We start from the raw sequence: 16,795 nt of genomic DNA on the forward strand, positions 1-16,795 counted from the left end.
GAGAAAACGAAGCCCTGGAGAGAAATAAGAAAGACATTTAGGCTCTCTAATAAGCGTATGACTTTATGTAAGTTCTTTAACTTTTTTGTGCCTCTGTTTCCCATCTGTAAACTGAAAGGCTAGAACAGGGGACCTCAGCAATTTCTTCTAGATCTTCTTTCTTTCAATCACATTCACTGAATTCACTGGGGTGCATTTTCTTCTTAACCATTCTGCTCATGCCGGTGGTATGGCTCAAGTGGTACAAGCCTCTGGAGTGTTCACTTCTTGAGAAGCAGGCTGCTTTGGGTCAGGGTGGGAACCTCAGTCTGGGATGCTTCTTCTCCACGGTCCCTTCTGAGCCACTGTAGAGGAGAATTCTGAGGCCCTGATCAGTCACTGAGCAGGAAGCAAATGATGTGAAACAGTAGGACCAAAGCTATCTTTACCTTGACATTTCTGGCTTATTTTCTTAATTCATTTGACTCAATTCCCTGATTTCTAGAGTCATAGAGCTGACTCTACTTGTAGACATTCTATAGCTCTGAGGTGGCAGGCACGTGGCGATCGCCCTACCCCGTCCTAGGGAGGTGGGGTTGGCTAGTTCTGGGGAAGAGCTGTTGGCAACCAAGCCTCAGCCTGAGCTCCTGGCTCCTGATACAATCTCTCCATGGCAACCAGCCTCCACTACTACTTAGACGCCCCGGTGTACCTCGCTCAGACCTGCAGCAAGGAAACCAGCTCCAAGAGGGCTCAGGCTGCAGAAAACATGATTAAGTATATACCGTGTGCCAGACCCCACCCCGGGCCCTGGGCACCAAGAGGGAGGAGATGCAGGAACTGGGCTAGAGGAGCTTACAGCTGCCCAAGACAGACGATTATGGAGTAGAAAAAGTGAAATAACCAAGTGATGTGCAAGATTCAGAGATAGCACGGACAGATGGCTGGCATTCTCCCAGCACACCAGGAGAAGACTTTTTGGAGGAGGTACTATCTGGGCTGCATCTGGAAAGCTGCCAATGGAAGAGGTAGGAGTTTGGAGGTCCCTTTCTAGACAGGGTCTCCTGACCCCATGAATTCAAAGGTAAGCATAATTCCGATGCTGTCTCTAGGGCAGTGGCTTATAACCTTCCAAAATTACATCAGAATTGACTTAGATGGAGGGAGATAGGGGAATCCACATCTTTTAGTAAATGTCTCAGATAGTTCTGATACCTATAGTGTGTCCTTTCCTTGAGCTCCTCCTCCTGAAACCCCTCAAGACAGAAACAGAACCCAAGGTTAGGAGGTGGGAGAGAGCACAGCACACAATCAGAAACATACGATCAGAAACAGAATTTCCACGGTGGCGCCCTTGGTCATTTGAAAGGTACACGCATGGGTTGCCTGGGTGGCTCAGTGGGTTAAAGTCTCTGCCTTAGGCTCAGGTTACGGGGATCGAGCCCTGCATCAGGCTCTCTGCTCAGTGGGGAGCCTGCTTCCCTTCCTCTCTCTGCCTGCCTCTCTGCCTACTTATGATCTCTGTCAAATAAATAAATAAATAAAAATCTTTAAAAAAAAAAAAAGAAGAAGAAGAAGGGTACCTGCATCCCACATAACCACGAGTAAAGTGCTGGCTTCCAAATGAGGGAGGGACCAGGATGTATCTGTTATCTGCGCCTTCTTAAATTCCTGCCTTGCAAATAAGTAGTAAAACACAGCTGCTCACCAGTTTTTGTTACCAACCCACCCTTCCCCTAGGGTTCTCTGACAGGAACAGATGAACACAAAACTGCTTTCTCATCTTTGTATTGTGTCCTGATCACTGTTTCACACTCCATGCTTTCTTCTGGGTGAATTCTTACTGACTATGGAAGCCCATTTAAAAAAAAAAAAAAAAAAGACATTTTGAGGGTCTTCCTAGGGATAGTTTTTAAGAGAGAGAGCACACACAAGTGGCGGTTGTGGGGAGGGGCAGAGGATGAGGGAGAAGAATCTTAAGCAGGGTCCATGCCCAGCGCAGAGCCCAATGCCGGGCTCCATCTCACCACCCCAAAATCTGAGCCAAAATCAAGAGTGCAATGCTTAACCGACTGAGCCACCTAAGCACCCCCGCTAGCGATCATTTTTATCATGACCTTCCCCCACCACACAATTATAGGAAATTTCAGGATAAAGCAGTAAAAGTCATCTGGAATCCTATTGTTCACATACTTTTAATATTTGATCATTTCCCAGCAACTCTTTCCTCCATCAGTTGCTGTCTTTTATGGAATCAGGATTATACGTTTTACAAGGCATGAGTACAAAACAGAACATAAAATAGGTGCATCCTGCTTTTCCCCACACCTGGAAAACAACTTTGCAGTTTTAAATCACGTGTTTTTGATGAAACGCTGTATTTTTTAGCATATTTCCCTATGTCATTAAATAATCATCAAAAATAAGATTTTAAGTGCACTGTATTCTCTTGTATGGTTGAACCATTATTTATTTTCCTACTGTTCTTATTACCATTCCCCAGGTTACTTATGTCCCTTCTTTTTACCCTGTTATATATAACACAGGAGTTGACATTCTTCTATGTAAACCTTGAACACATCTATGATTAGTCCTGTAAGAAAGATTCCTAGAAATGGTTTGTCCCTCATTAAAGGGAATGACTGCTTTAAAGGTTTATGACATCTCTTCCTGTTTCCTTCCAGAAAGATTGTGGTGACCTTTGTTTCACTGCAGTAGTAAATAAGAGTATTCTTTTTCTCCATGCATATTGTTGGTTGGTATTATTCTTAATCATCTGTTCACCCCTTAGGGTCTTATCTCCTTCTGCCTTGTTTTGGAGCTGAGTTTTTATATCTCCCCTTGTTCCCTGAAGAACTAACAGGCTCCTTTTGCACCCTGTAAATACTTACGGGGCACTTCCAACTCCTCCAATAGGTGCAGAGCATACCACTCCCCCATGTACATAGTCTGGCCCCCCAGGAAGTCTCCTCTAAACCTGTAAAATGAAAATATACTTTTCCTGATTACAAAATAATAAAACGTTGGGGTGCCTGGGTGGCACAGTCAGTTAAGCGCCAACTCTTGGTTTCAGCTCAGGTCGTGATCGTGGGGTCATGGGATCAAGACCCACAGCGGGCTCCATGTTCAGCACAGAGTCTGTTTGAGGAGTCTCCTGCTTCTCTCCCTGCTCCCCCTCACTTGTGTGCTCTCGCTTTCTCAAAAAAAATCTTTTAAAATAATAATAACAATAAATAAATAAATTAGAAGAGTCATTAATAATATAACTATCCAGAGAAAAATATGAATAACATTTTGAGACAGATCCTCCTGGACATTTCGTTCCATTTATAGTCACACACATTAGATGTATGTGTGTTGAGTTACCCAAATAGGCTCAAGTTAGTCTATTTTATTATTTTTTAAAAGATTTTATTTATTTATTTAACAGAGAGACAGAGAGCACAAGCAGGGGGAGAGGCAGAGGGAGGAGAAGCAGGGTCCCTGCAGAGCAGGGGAAGCCTGATATGGGACTTGATCCCAGAACTCCAGGGTCATGACCTGAGCTGAAGGCAGTGGCTTAACCAACTGAGCCACCGAGGCACCCCCTCATTGTATGATTTCTTATATCTTTCTATGTCAATATATAAAAATTTAGAGAGACGGTATCATTTGGTGGTTAAAATCATGGACCCTGCGCCATTTCTTACTTGATACACTGTAGCCATCTTTCATGAAAGTGCTGGATTGGTTTTAGGCATTCTTTTGGACAGCTCTACAATACACTATCGCATGGCTGTGCCACAGTCTGCAGAGAACTTCCTTAATGATGGATTTTTCCTCCACTGTTTTTGCTCTTACGAACAATGAATATCTTCCCCTGTATACCTGTGTATACTCATGGGGATTCTTTAATAGGAGAAATTCCTAGAGTGGAATTACCAGCTAAGTGGGCACGTAGATTTTTAAAGGTTTATCATACCTATTGCCAAACGGCCCTCCATAAATATCACACCAATTTCAAGTGGGCTCTGACTGTGCTTGTTCTCCCACAGCTAGAAATGAGTATTACAGAATCCTGTGTGTCATCCTGGGTTTTCATCATTGTCATCTTATGAGGGTCATGGTACCTCTTTGTCACTTTAATTTTCTTTTCACAGTAGTGAGATTAAAACTAGTTTCCTGTGTTCAGTGATCACTTGTATTTCTTATTAAAAAGTGCCTGCCCATCTTCCTTTATTGGTGTATTTCACTTGTTCTTTTGTGTGTTTTTCTTGTTGATTTGTAAGTACTTTATAATATTAATTACAGTGAATCTCTGTCTATACATACGTTGTATATACCTCCCTCATTTTATTGATTTTTTTTTCAATCTTTTTTCTCTTTCTTCTTCAGTTTGGGCAATTTCTACTGGTCTGTCTTCAAGCTGACAGATCTTTTCCTCTGTGCTCTTGATTCTAAGCCCAGTCACCGAATTATTTCATTTAAGGTGGGTCTTTTTCTCCAGTTGTAAGTTTTTATTTGGTTCTTTTTTCATCTTTTCTCTTGCTCTGCTAAGAGTCCCTCTCTTTTCACTTGTTGTTGCCCTATTTCCCTTTATTTCATGGAACTTCATTATAATAGCTGCTTTCAAGTCCGTGTCCAGTCATTCTGGCATCCGTACTATTTTAAGGTTACTCTGTTGATTGTCTTTTCCCTTGAAGGATGGATGCCGTTTTTCTGGTTCTTCATGTGCTGAGTCATCTGGGTCTGTATCCTGGGCATTGGCTAAGTCGGGATTCTGCCAGTTTATTTCAGCAGCCTGCCTGGGGGTGGACCCAGGCGGCAAGCGCCGTGACACTTGTGGCAGAAAAGACTCAAATCTCAGCTCAATTCTTCAATCGTCAGCCAGACTGCTTGTCTGCATACATGCATGGGTCAGAGCTGCTCAGAGGCTTGGGCAGAGTTTATGAACTAACCTGGGATCTTTTTTCTCTGACCCCTTCCTTTCCAGAGCTTCCCCCTCACACTCTAGTGGCCCAGGTGGACTCGGACTATTTATTGGCTCCTCAGGTCAGAAAAATGTGGGTTGTCTGTAACAATTTCTTCTGCCCTGCCCTTCACCCCAGCTGTGGTCTGTCCTTAAGCCCAAGTCACCCAAAGTTGCAATTTACCCCACGCTGACTCCTTCCTTCAAGTTTTGACTCCTTTCCAAAATCCTTCTGTTTTGTTCACTCTCAAGTAGTTGTCTTGTTCTTTTATGTTTTGTTTTGTTTTGTTTTGTTTTGGAGTTTACTGTTATCAGCAGAAGGGACCATCTGTTATGAGCCCACTCTTCCATGCAGGAAACAGAATTACAGTTTGTTTGGCTGGCTGGTATAGGCAAGTTTAATATTTTTACCTCGCCACATTTATCTGTCATTTTCTTCATGGCTTCTGAGTTGGTACTCTGCACTAAACTATCTTCTTCACCTCCTGTGCATTAAAAAATCTGTTTTCAAGTTGGATGGAACTTGCATTCATGTCAGACTTACAGCTTCTGGTTGGATCAAAGCTCCCAGAATCAAACAAATGCAATTGCATTGGGTGTGGAGAGGAGGACCAGACGGGAGAGGGCAGAACCACGGGATAGAGTGATTAAGACCAGCTAATTGGCTATCTCTAGAGTCATGACCAAGACATAGAGATTGGGAGACGAGGGGATCCCTTTGATGAAGAGCATTTTTAGGACTGGCGTATGTCATCCTTCGATCCAGACCTCAGCCCAGCAGCATGTGGCTCTTAGCAACCCCATCCATTCTCAGCCAACAGGAGACACAGACGTGTACTCCAGCAGGGCCCACACGAGAAAGCAGTGTGGGGTTGCCCACTTGGTTATTGGCTCTCACCTAGAACCATTCCACTCCTCAGAAGGGCAGTAGAAAATCGTGGTCTAGGACCCAGGTTTGGGGGTTAGGCATACCTGAGTCCAAACTTTGACTCTGCTGTTGTAAGCTGCTTAACTTCTCTGAGCCTTGGTTTCTCGTTTTATGAGATCAGCAGGAAAAAAATGACACCTGTTTCATAGTGCTGTGAGGGCTTGCGAGAGGCCATGCTGGGCAGAGGTTAGTCCAATAGCCGAGGCAGAGAAGACTCACTCAATGAGGAGGAGGCACTGGGCTGTCCCACCAGAGACATGGTATTTTGTCACCTCCGGCTGCGTGGCCCTGGGCAAACCCTGCAGTCTGTGTTTCGCTCTGCAGGAATTTCCACGTCTGGAACGAAGGCTGGTTTGTGCGAACTGACCTGGGCCCATCGTACAACGGATGGCAGGTTCTGGATGCCACCCCCCAGGAGAGGAGCCAAGGTAACCCTCTTCCGGCCCTACTGGTCATCACCCCCTTCTCTGGGTTTCACTCTCTGTCCTGGCCTCTCGATTCTTTACAGGGGTAGACAGCAGCAGAAAGCCACTGAGGGCTCTCCATCCCTGGAAGGCACGATGGAATTAAACCAAAAATATTTTCAGAGAACACTTCCCATCCTAATTTTGCCTGGCTCAGGCTGCTATTTAAATGAGTGGCTTCCCCGCGCCCACACGACTGTTGTCAATGCTGTGGAGGCCCTGGCACGTGCCAGGCAGAAAGGGAAAGAACCCACATTCTGCCAACAGTGATTTCCCCACACAGCCTCTAGTAACCTATGTCTCCCAGCACAGAAACCATCTGGCCCCTGTTGCCCCAGGGATTTAGCCCAAATTCCCCAGCTCGGCTGGAGGTCTCCATGATCACGACCCCCAGCACCTCCATCCCTCTACCAAACCAAATTCTCCTTCCTACAGTCTGGTCCCTTCCCTGCCCCTGGGCCCAGGGCTTCTGCTCCCACTTCCGGCCACTCGCTTCTGAGCTTGGGTCCCAGATCCTCCAGGAATCTTTCTTCACCCTCTTGTGGCCTCCAGGGCATCTCTTATTTGCTACCTTCATTTTGAATTGTTTTTCTCATATTTAAAAAAAAAAAAATCATGGGGCACCTGGGCGGCTCAGTTAGTGAAGCGTCCGACTTTTGATTTCAGCTCAGGTCTTGACTTCAGGGCCGTGAGCTCAAGCCCCAAGTTGGGCTCCACCCTGGGTGTGGGGCCTACTTTTTAAAACAATTGATTATAAAAGTAACATGTGCCCATGGTTAGAAAAATTTCAAACCATTCTAAAAGGATTCACAATAAAAACTAAGTTATACCTCCCTTCCCTAACCCAGCCCCTCTACCAAAAGCAATAAGCATTCCTGGATTTGGAGTGGGAAGTAACCTTCCAGATATTTTCCAGGCCTCTGTATTTCACACTTTTTTTTTTTAAAGATTTTATTTATTTATTTGACAGAGAGAAATCACAAGTAGATGGAGAGGCAGGCAGAGAGAGAGAGAGGGAAGCAGGCTCCCTGCTGAGCAGAGAGCCCGATGCAGGACTCGATCCCAGGACCCTGAGATCATGACCCGAGCCGAAGGCAGCGGCTTAACCCACTGAGCCACCCAGGCGCCCCTGTATTTCACACTTTTGACTATGATCCATTAATGGTTATAAAAGCAGCCTGCCTCTCCTTCTCCTCCCAACCCCTGCTCTCTCTGCTATTTCTGTCTCTCTCTCTCAAATAAATAAATAAAATTTTTAAAATAGATAAATAAATAAATCTTTTAGAAACAAAAGAAAGAAATGAAGCAGAATGGCATAGAAAGGTAGGGGGAGAGAAAAAGAAAAAAACTATTAGGAAAAGAAAAAACTATCAGAATGCATTGGACATAGTAAAAACAAGTCTTGTCCTGTAAAACTTTTTGTCTCAGGACCATCTGTGTCCTGTGACCTAGAGATCACGGTTTAAAAAAAAAAAAAAAAAAGTTGAAAGTCACTCTTCTAGACATATAAAAGTACCTGTATGTGGGGTTTTTTTTGTTGTTGTTTTTGAGGAGGTTTTGTTTTATTTTTAGAGAGAGGTAACAGGGGAGAGGGAGAATCTTAAGTAGGCTTCACGTTCAGCACTGAATCTGATACGAGGCTCGATCTCAGGACCCCGAGATCATGACCTGAGCCAAAATCAAGAGTCAAACATTTAACCAACTGAACCACTCAGGCACCTGATTCAGGTCTTTTTTGTCTCTTTGTCTTGTAAACACAAATAGAATAATCCCCTTCTTTCTACTCTGCCACACCTTGGTTTATTCAGCTGGGCACTTGGTGAATGACACTCTCTAGTCTCTGTTTCTACATCTACATATCTAGCTACATCTCTATCCATCTATCTGACCTTGCCTGTGCCCAGTGCTGGAAGAGGAAGGTGATAGGCAGGGCTGGGAGCTCAGAGGAGCAAGATTCCTATGGGTTGGGTGTCAGGAATTCTTCCAGGAGTTGGGAGTGAGGAGTTGGGAAGGATAATTTGCGGGGGTAGAAAAGAGGCAGCCATGAGCTCAAGAGGTAGGAAGGAGACAGCCCAAGGGCAGCGGGTCAGCATCCACCACACGCCGGCGGAGGGCAGGACAGGGCCAGGTGGTGTTGCTTGGAGGGACAGGTCCCGGAGTGGGCTGCGGCCCCTGGCTTTGGCTTGCATGTGGTCTCTGCTCCTCACCACCAGGGGTGTTCCAGTGCGGCCCGGCTTCCGTTGTTGCTGTCCGAGAGGGTGATGTGAACCTGGACTTCGACATGCCCTTTGTCTTTGCGGAGGTGAACGCCGACCGCATCACCTGGATCTACGATGCCTACAACAGCACCCAGAAGCAGAATGCCTCGGACACCCACAGCATTGGCAGGTACATCAGCACCAAGGCGGTGGGCAGCAACTCTCGCATGGACATCACCGAGAAGTACAAGTATCCGGAAGGTAGGAAGGGCTCTGGTGGGGCCGTGGGAACACAGCTTTCAGGGTGGAGAAGGGAAAATCCCTCGTACTCCTCCTGTGTTCTCAGAGCATTCTGCCTGAATGGTAGGAGGGCTCCCTGGCACCTAACTCACAGCTCTGCGGACTATTTCCAGTGGGGACAGACCTGTCACAGCAGATGCAGTGCTGGTAGAATTCTGCCATGGGGCCCAGCAGCTGTCAGCCCAGCTCTTCTCCAGCTGTGTCCCTTTCCCACAACTGGGGTGACAGCCCTGTGATTGGACATCACAGGGAGAACCCCCACCCTCACCCCCAGGCTGCCCAGGGCTCTAGGAGAAATCTCTCAAGCAGTCTGCTCTCCAAGGCTCCAAGAAACACAGGCAGGAAACACTATCTGAACAAAGAAGAGGACAAAGACCCTGAAAATGTGGGTCTCTGCTGCATTTGCATCAGAGGCCCCCCAAGAAGCCTGAAACACCCGTATGAGTCACCAGGAAGTCTCGTTTCTACAAAGTTGCCTCTCTGCAAATCCCATTAGCTACCTTAGTTTGGAAGTTGCCCTCAGAGTCAGCAGCCTGTCTCGCTGGGGACTCTCTAAGTGACGTTCATCTGTAGAAACAGCCAAGAGTAGATGAACACTGGCTCGAGCCAGCCAGTCTCTCTGTAACAGGTCCCGTCTCTCTCTTTCTGGTGTGTATGGAAAGAGACTCTTTGGTTGATCTCTTAGATTATAGGTTCTGAGGGGTCAAGCAAAGTGCTCTCCTAAAGGCACCCAGAGCACACCCTAAAGTGAACCCCCAAACTCTCACTGCTGCTGGCTAGTGGTATCAGTCCCAGTTCACCAAAGAGAGAAGGTGGAGAGCTAGGAAATGGGGTCTGACTCCAGGTCCAAGTGGATGACCCCTCCGGGTGGTGTTACCTGTGGACACTTAGAGGCACAGGCTTAGGGTCATGACACTGATGACCTTGGTGTGGTCCTCAGTCTGCCTCTGCAGGCCATTCCATGGCTAGGGTCAGACAGCCCTTCTCTCACGCACTGAGACTTACCCAAGTGCCCACTCCATGCCAGCTCCAGGGAGGTAACAAGGGACATGGCAGATGAGGCCTCTGCTCCCCCCTGCCCCCCGCGCTGAGCTCACATACGTAGAAGTATTTTCAACACTGTCACAATAGAGAAACAAGTGTAGGGGCCAAGGAACAAATAATCAGGGACTGGAGGTCAACTCCAGTCCCACATTGATCACCAGGAGACCCCAAGCAGGAGTCTTAGGATCTCAGATCCCTTGTTTCTTCACCCATAAAATGAAAATAGCAGTGCCCATCTTCAGTAGGATTTAAATGAGCTGGTGGTGTACAGAGGTGATGCTTATCAACTTGGACATCTACAGCATCACTGGAATAATGACCCTCTGAGGTCCTTTTGAAGTGCACTGCTTACTTGGATGTACGTACTTTGGGGTTCCTTCCCTTACTGTCATACCTTGATTGTGCCTATTGAAGGGCTATGTCTGTCCCAGCCAAACCTCCAAAGCTGCAGAGAGAGACCAGGCCATGGTCGGGTTGGGGGTGAGTCCCAGCAGGAATCTTGGCAATGCCCCAGCCTCTCTCTGCGTGACAGCAGAGCTGGTCACACTGCCAGTTGTTGCCCCGTTCTCCTTACCTAATGATGCCAGCTTGTCTGCAAGGGCCCCAGGGAGGAAAAGCTCATAAAACGGGTTGCTAAGCATTTGTGCAATGGCAACACCAAAGGAGAAAACAGTAGCAGGAAGCTTAGTCTTGAGTAAGCCCATCAGGTGACCTATATAGGTATCTGGGCTCTGAACCTCGTTGTGCAAACACGCCTGCTTTGAGGTCTCCTGGGCACAGAAGGCTCAGCTCCCCGCACATACATCAGCCCTGGGTGTGGACTTACAACTCGACTGCAGGATGGGAAGGCACCAGAAAGAACCCAACCCACCAGGAGCTATCAGCTCGGGTAATCTGGCTGCCTGCCTCCTTTTCAGCAGGATGTTGGGGGTGGGGGGGTCTTGGACTATGGGTGTAGTCACCTGGGGACTGCCCCCTCTCTGCCTCTCTAACCCCAGGATTAGACGAGTTGCTTGAACCAGTCGCTTCTCGTCCTTAGGACCTTACTTCTAATGTGATGGGCTTGGATGAGTTGCCCTCTGAGGTCTTGGCCACTTGTTACATGGAACTTAGGGGAAAGGCCACCACGGTTGACTTTGAGGGTCCACCGTGGCCATGCTCTGGGGGCCGTTTATACCATCATATTACACAGCACTCACAATCTGAGTCAGAGTCAGAAAATCCATCCTTTGTGTTTTTAAAACCTGAAGTCTCTCAACAACTTAAACCAGTCGTAACTCAGAACCAAACCAGCCATGGGGAATTGTTTTTTGTTTGTTTTGTTTTGTTTTGTTTTGTTTTCACAAGGGCAGAAGCGCCCCTCTTTGACCTCAGAAGCATCTTTAGAAACAAAGCAGAATAACATGGGAACATGGTTTGGAAACAAATTCTTTGGATGAAGCCAATTCTAAATCATAACTTTTTTTTTTTTTTGCTTTTTTGCTTAAGAACTCATTCTACCCTTTTTCAGACTCCGTTTTTGTTACTTGTGTCTAAAGGAGCTATTTGTTCTCACAAGGGACCTTTTCTCCAAATATAAAGAAATACAGGAAATGAAGAAAAGGGAAGAGAAACCAATCTAGTTAGCCTGAGCCAAATATCAGACCGTACGGTTGTTTAGTGCAGGTTCTGATAAAGCGTTCCCTACACTGGTTTGGAAACGCGGAGCTGACCAGCAAAGCACACAGACCACCTGGTCAGTGAGCCTCACGTTCAGGAGGATGAAATGGAGAGACCCGGAGAGCAGGGATACTTGCTTGGATCAGAATCCTCTCAGAGCCAACAAGGCTGCCACCCCTTCCCTGAGATGCTTCCCTCTTTCCCCATCGTGCAGGTTCCAGCCAGGAGAGACAAGTGTTTGAAAAGGCCTTGGGGAAACTCAAACCCCATGCATCCTTTGGTGCCACCTCTGCGAGACCATTGGCACGAGAGGAAAGGGAGCCCAGCATCTCAGGGAAGTTCAAGGTAATTGGCATTTTGGAGGTGGGCAAAGAGGTCAACATGGCCCTGTTGCTCAAAAACCTGACAAGCGACATGAAGACAGTGACCGTGAACATGACGGCCTGGACCATCGTCTACAATGGCACGCTGGTGCACGAGGTGTGGAAGGACTCCGTCACAATATCCCTCGATCCCAAAGAAGGTAACTCATCCTGTGGCTTTTGGGGGACACCACGCACCCAGGGTGGCTGATGGCCTTCTGGGGTTGGAGAGTAAGGGGCAATACGGGGGTCTTGGTCCTAGGATTCCTACTGCAAAATCCAGGCCCACCTCCCACTTTCTACAGTCTATTTCTGCCACCCCTGCCACCTGCCACCCCCACCCCACAATGCATTACTTTTCAGGTTTGGCCCCGGGAGGGTTGTTGTATGTTGATACAGCAGGGTCTTAAACCCTAGTCCAGTGTTCCTCCCTGCATAGCTGCCAGGTGGGGAGTCTCCAGATTCCCGAGGGCAGGGATGCCTGAGAATGTGGGAGGAACGGAGACTGGCGGCTGCTGGGAAGGGAGCAAGGCGGAGCAGCAAAGGGCTGGTGCTCTGGGAGAATTTGCGGGCAGGTGTGCTCACATTGGCAAAATCCTCCAAGCTGTTATGAAAAGTTGAGCCTTACAAAGCAGATTAATAAGGGTGGGGTGGCTATTTGCTTCACATAAATAAAACCGATTAATCATACAGCCCATTTTGAAAGAGCTCTGTCTGTAGGGAAACGGAGATGCTTTACACCTGCCAGAAGGCAGCATCCCTAGCAAACCTGGCTGCTGGCAGAATTTTAGCAGAAATCTGCCCCACACCAGAAGCAACCGCCAGGCTCCCAGCTACTGTCAGAGCCCAAGGGAAGAGCTATTTTTGCAGGCCAAAACTAGTTCACAAGAGGAAAATGGTTAAAAAGTTTTTAAAAAAATTCGTTCTCTGCATTCATCTGCCCATTCAGGGCAGGCTAGGCTAATTCCTCTGGTGCCAGCAGCAGAGATAGCTTCCTCCTCAGTATATGAACCTCTTAGTGCCAGGGCACCCCAGGTCACCCAGCGTGACCACTGAGAGAGAGATGGGAGTGACCTGGACCACAGAGGAGGGAGAGGGGCCCTGAGGCTTAGGAGGAGCAGGTAAAAGGACAGAAGCCAGGGGAAGGCATTTCCGCTCGAGGGAACTGTGCGTGTCCAAGCGCGCAGTGACCATAGATAGGCCTGTGCTGTCAGAGGACCGACGGGAAGCACCGAGGACTCTTTCAAGAAAGAGGTGAGTAAGGTTTCAGTGATGCAGGGCCAGACTGAGGACTCTGAACTTCATTTCTGAGGCAGCAAGGAGCCACGGAAAATTTCTGAAATGACAGGGGAAAGGGGGAGCGTGGTGTTGGCAAGGGGGTGGGGGGCATGATTCTGATGCCACAGCTACCGCGTGCGTGGGGGTAACTGGGAAGCAGGAGGGACCAGCGGTGGGGAGGTGGCTCAGGATGCTGTCACAACAGAATCCCAGGAGATTAGTCGACCTGGGAGGATCCTGAGCACGTCCAGAGCCAATCCCTGGCTTCCCTTCTTATTATTTGTTGTCATCATTAGGCAATCGGGTAGCACTTGTATTCTTTCCTGCCCTCTGACATTTTCCAGAATGGGAGGAGCTTCAGTCCCTACCAGCCCATTCTCCTGGGAAGCTGCCCAGCCAGTCAGAGGCCCGGTGCCTCCCCGGCCTCTGCTCTGCCGGGTGCCAGAACGGGGGCATGTTTCCCACAGAGCCAGGCAGGAAGGGCTCAGTCAAGCCCAGGGCTGCAGACCTTCCCGGCCAGCTCCCCACCACCTTGGCTTGGCATCAGCTCTGAAGTTTTCAGAAATCAACCCCCCTCCCTCTCACTCTGCCTCCTTGACTTCTCCTTCTAGAAATACAGCACCCTGTGAAGATTACATATGCTCAGTATGAGAAGTACCTGAAGGCAGATAACATGATCCGGACCACAGCTGTGTGCCAGGTGCCTGACGAGGCTGAGGTGTTGGTAGAAAGGGACATCATCCTGGACAACCCCAGCCTGACCCTGGAGGTAAAAGCAGGTGAAGGGGTACCCGCCCAGCCAGCCCAGCCCTGCCGGCACCCCCGAGCCACAAGGAAGCTAGGGAACTTGGCCTAGCTCGGGTCCTGCCTCTGCCACACGGATGGGCCAGAGCTCCTGCTCAGACTGGCGTCCTTGTTCCTTGTGATAAATAGGCACATTTGCTCATGGGCTTCTTTGGTTCTGGTCCCAGAGGCACCGGGGGCACCCTCTGAGAAGCAGCTGGAGGGACTCCTCAGCTCCCTCACCCACTCATCTCTGAGCACCTACCGTGTTCTAGGCTCTGCCAGGCTCAGGAATCACAAAGAGAGGGTCACAAGGGGAGGGTCCTGCCCAGGGGGATCCCACAGCCCAGCCCCGGACCATGTTGGTGGAGTGTATCAGAATGGGGCGCCCCTCGCTTGCATCTCTCCACATTCAAGATGCCAAAGTTACAGAATCATGGACTCTTAGGAGCCTACTCTCATGCTCCCATACCCTGCCACTTCACACATGAATGAACTGAGGCCCAGAGAAGATAGGGGAACTGCCATTGCTGCCAGAGCCAAGGCTGGACCTCAGGCCCTGGGACTCCCAACCCAGGGCCCTTTCCAGGTGTCTGGGTGTGTCCACAGTCAGCAAGAGCATCTTCCCAGTGGTCGAGGATGAGGATGTCTCTCTGTCTCTGCTTTTTAAGGCTTGTTTTTGGCTGTGACTTGGATCCCAGGTCCTTCCTAGGAGCCTAGCTGTGGGTTGGGTTTGGGAGTTGCTGGAGGGGGCTTGCAGGTGCACCTAGGACCTCTCTGTCCCTTCTCAGCACTAGGACAGTACTTGGGCTGACTCCAAGCCCATCCCTTCCTGTCTAGCCTACCTGGGACTTACCCACCCTTTCCTTCTCCCCCAGCCCTGGGCGGAGGATACCAGAGGCAGACAGCATGGATCTGAGGGGTGAGGGACTGGCGGGTGGAGCAGGCAGACAGATGGGCGGAGGAGACGGATATTCCCGTGAGGTCCCACAGAGAGGCTCATGGGTCAGTTCCACCCACATCTGTTGTGTCTCTACCATCTGCCCCAACTGCCTAGACAATGCCTGCCTTTTCTGTCCCATCACAATGCCACCAGCATTGCAAGCCCAGATTTCTAGAGAAGCCAGGTAATTGTGGCCTCCTTGGTCTTACCCCTCCCTAAGCTGCACCCTAGCTGCAGGGATTTCTGACCTCAGAGGGCAGAGATCAAAGGCACGCACGCAATCCCATGCAGCCAGTCTGTGACTGAGTTCTTTTCCTTCTTCTGGTTGGTGTGGACCGTCCTTCCAAATGCAGATCAGTCTCCCTCCTCAGAGGGGGAGCTAGTGACTGGACAGGCAGTTTGGGGGAAAGCAGAGAGGGGCAGGAGTTCAGCCATTGAATCACCACCATGAATCAACAGCCACGCTGAGTAACCCTTGATCTCTGTGTCTCAGGCGCCCTAGCACTGTTATGGAGATAATAAAATACTTCCCTTGCAGGTGTCCTGCCCTCAGAGAAGTCTTTCCCTTATGTGCCCCCTCCCTGCCCCTCTAAATTAAGCGTGGTCCCTAGTTACACAACCTTGAGAGCTTTCTGTCCTCTCACTTTGTTCTAGTTGAAGTCAGACATTTCTTTATTTGTGTACTTGTTTGGTCTCGGTCTCCTGCAGACTGTCAACTCCACCAGGGGAGGCGCTGTCCTGTTCTGGGCCCATCACTGCCATCCCTGGTACAATAGGTTGGAAACTAATCAGAATTTGTAAAATAACCAGGACTGGAGCCGAGCACTCCAGGTCGGCGCTCTGCCCCACTCACAAGAAACTTCATTGTCAGTCCACACTTGTCCTCTGTGTGCTGAAGCCTCTCCTGCTTCCCAAGACATTTCCAAGGACTGTGCCTTGTCCCAGCAGACATGATGGACAGCTGAGGGCTGATGCCCCTGCTGAGGGTGGGAGGTGACATCAGGTAGCAGCTAGTTCAGTTAGAAAAAGATTCCATGCTAAAATGATCCGTGTTTAAAGGAAGGTAGTTTCCCCTTGCTTATTCTCCTTTATCCTCAAACATTCTTATAGCTTTATCTTTTATTCAACACTTTGGCTCTGCATCTTTCAGATTTCCATATCAAGTCAGCTCTGTCTTTAAAGAGACTATAATATCTTTAGAAAGGAGATTAGAATATAAACAGGCTGAAAAGGTGCCACCGAGAACTTTCTTACTTAATCTTTTAAAAAGGCATCTGAGGGCGCCTGGGTGGTTTAGTCGGGAAAGCATCTGACTCTTGATTTTGACTCAGGTCACAATCTCAGGACTGTGAGACTGGGCTTCTCGCTGGGTGTGGAACCTGCTTAAGATGATCTCTCTCTCTCTCACCCTCTGCCCCTCTCCTGCCCTCTAAAAAAAGGGGGGGCATCTGATCATTCTTATTTTGGACATCTTTGTGTGTATTTCGTCCTAAAACAACCTCATCTTTACCTCAGCCTTCAGAGCATCAACATATTCTTGTCTTGATGAAAAAATCGATGCTTAGCTCACTTGGAGCAAGGCACAGATTTTTAAACTCATGAGGGTAATCTCTATGAAAAGATAACAGTTTTGGTGAAATCCCATGATCTTATCAGGCACTGATCGGCAACAGACATTAAGGACGTTCCATTGTGGAATCAGACCATGAAATCTGAACCTTATTCCAAAGAATGATGTCCCTCACCTTGGTCCATGAACCACTGATGCTGAGACACAGATTTCTGGTGGCTCTTGTAGTCTCTTTTGGGAGTATAAACAGATTTGGGTCAACAGGCCAGGGTGGTAAGCAGCAATAATGAAAGAAAAACAAATACGTGAAAATCTCAAACTGAATATCAACATGAAAAA

The 16,795-nt window shown here is 48.4% G+C and overlaps 1 protein-coding gene across 1 annotated transcript in view; it reads left to right on the forward strand.

Annotated features, from left to right (window-relative positions):
* TGM3 (transglutaminase 3) overlaps positions 1-16,795 on the forward strand; it is a 39,364-nt gene that overhangs the window by 20,183 nt on the left and 2,386 nt on the right. Inside the window, exons 9-12 of the mRNA XM_044262201.1 lie at positions 6,180-6,283; positions 8,533-8,778; positions 11,735-12,043; positions 13,772-13,929. Of these exons, the coding sequence (XP_044118136.1) occupies positions 6,180-6,283; positions 8,533-8,778; positions 11,735-12,043; positions 13,772-13,929 (817 nt within the window). The remainder of the gene's footprint in view (positions 1-6,179; positions 6,284-8,532; positions 8,779-11,734; positions 12,044-13,771; positions 13,930-16,795) is intronic.

This window comes from Neovison vison, chromosome 8 (assembly GCF_020171115.1).
Source record: "Neovison vison isolate M4711 chromosome 8, ASM_NN_V1, whole genome shotgun sequence".
Classification (NCBI taxonomy): domain Eukaryota; kingdom Metazoa; phylum Chordata; class Mammalia; order Carnivora; family Mustelidae; genus Neogale; species Neogale vison.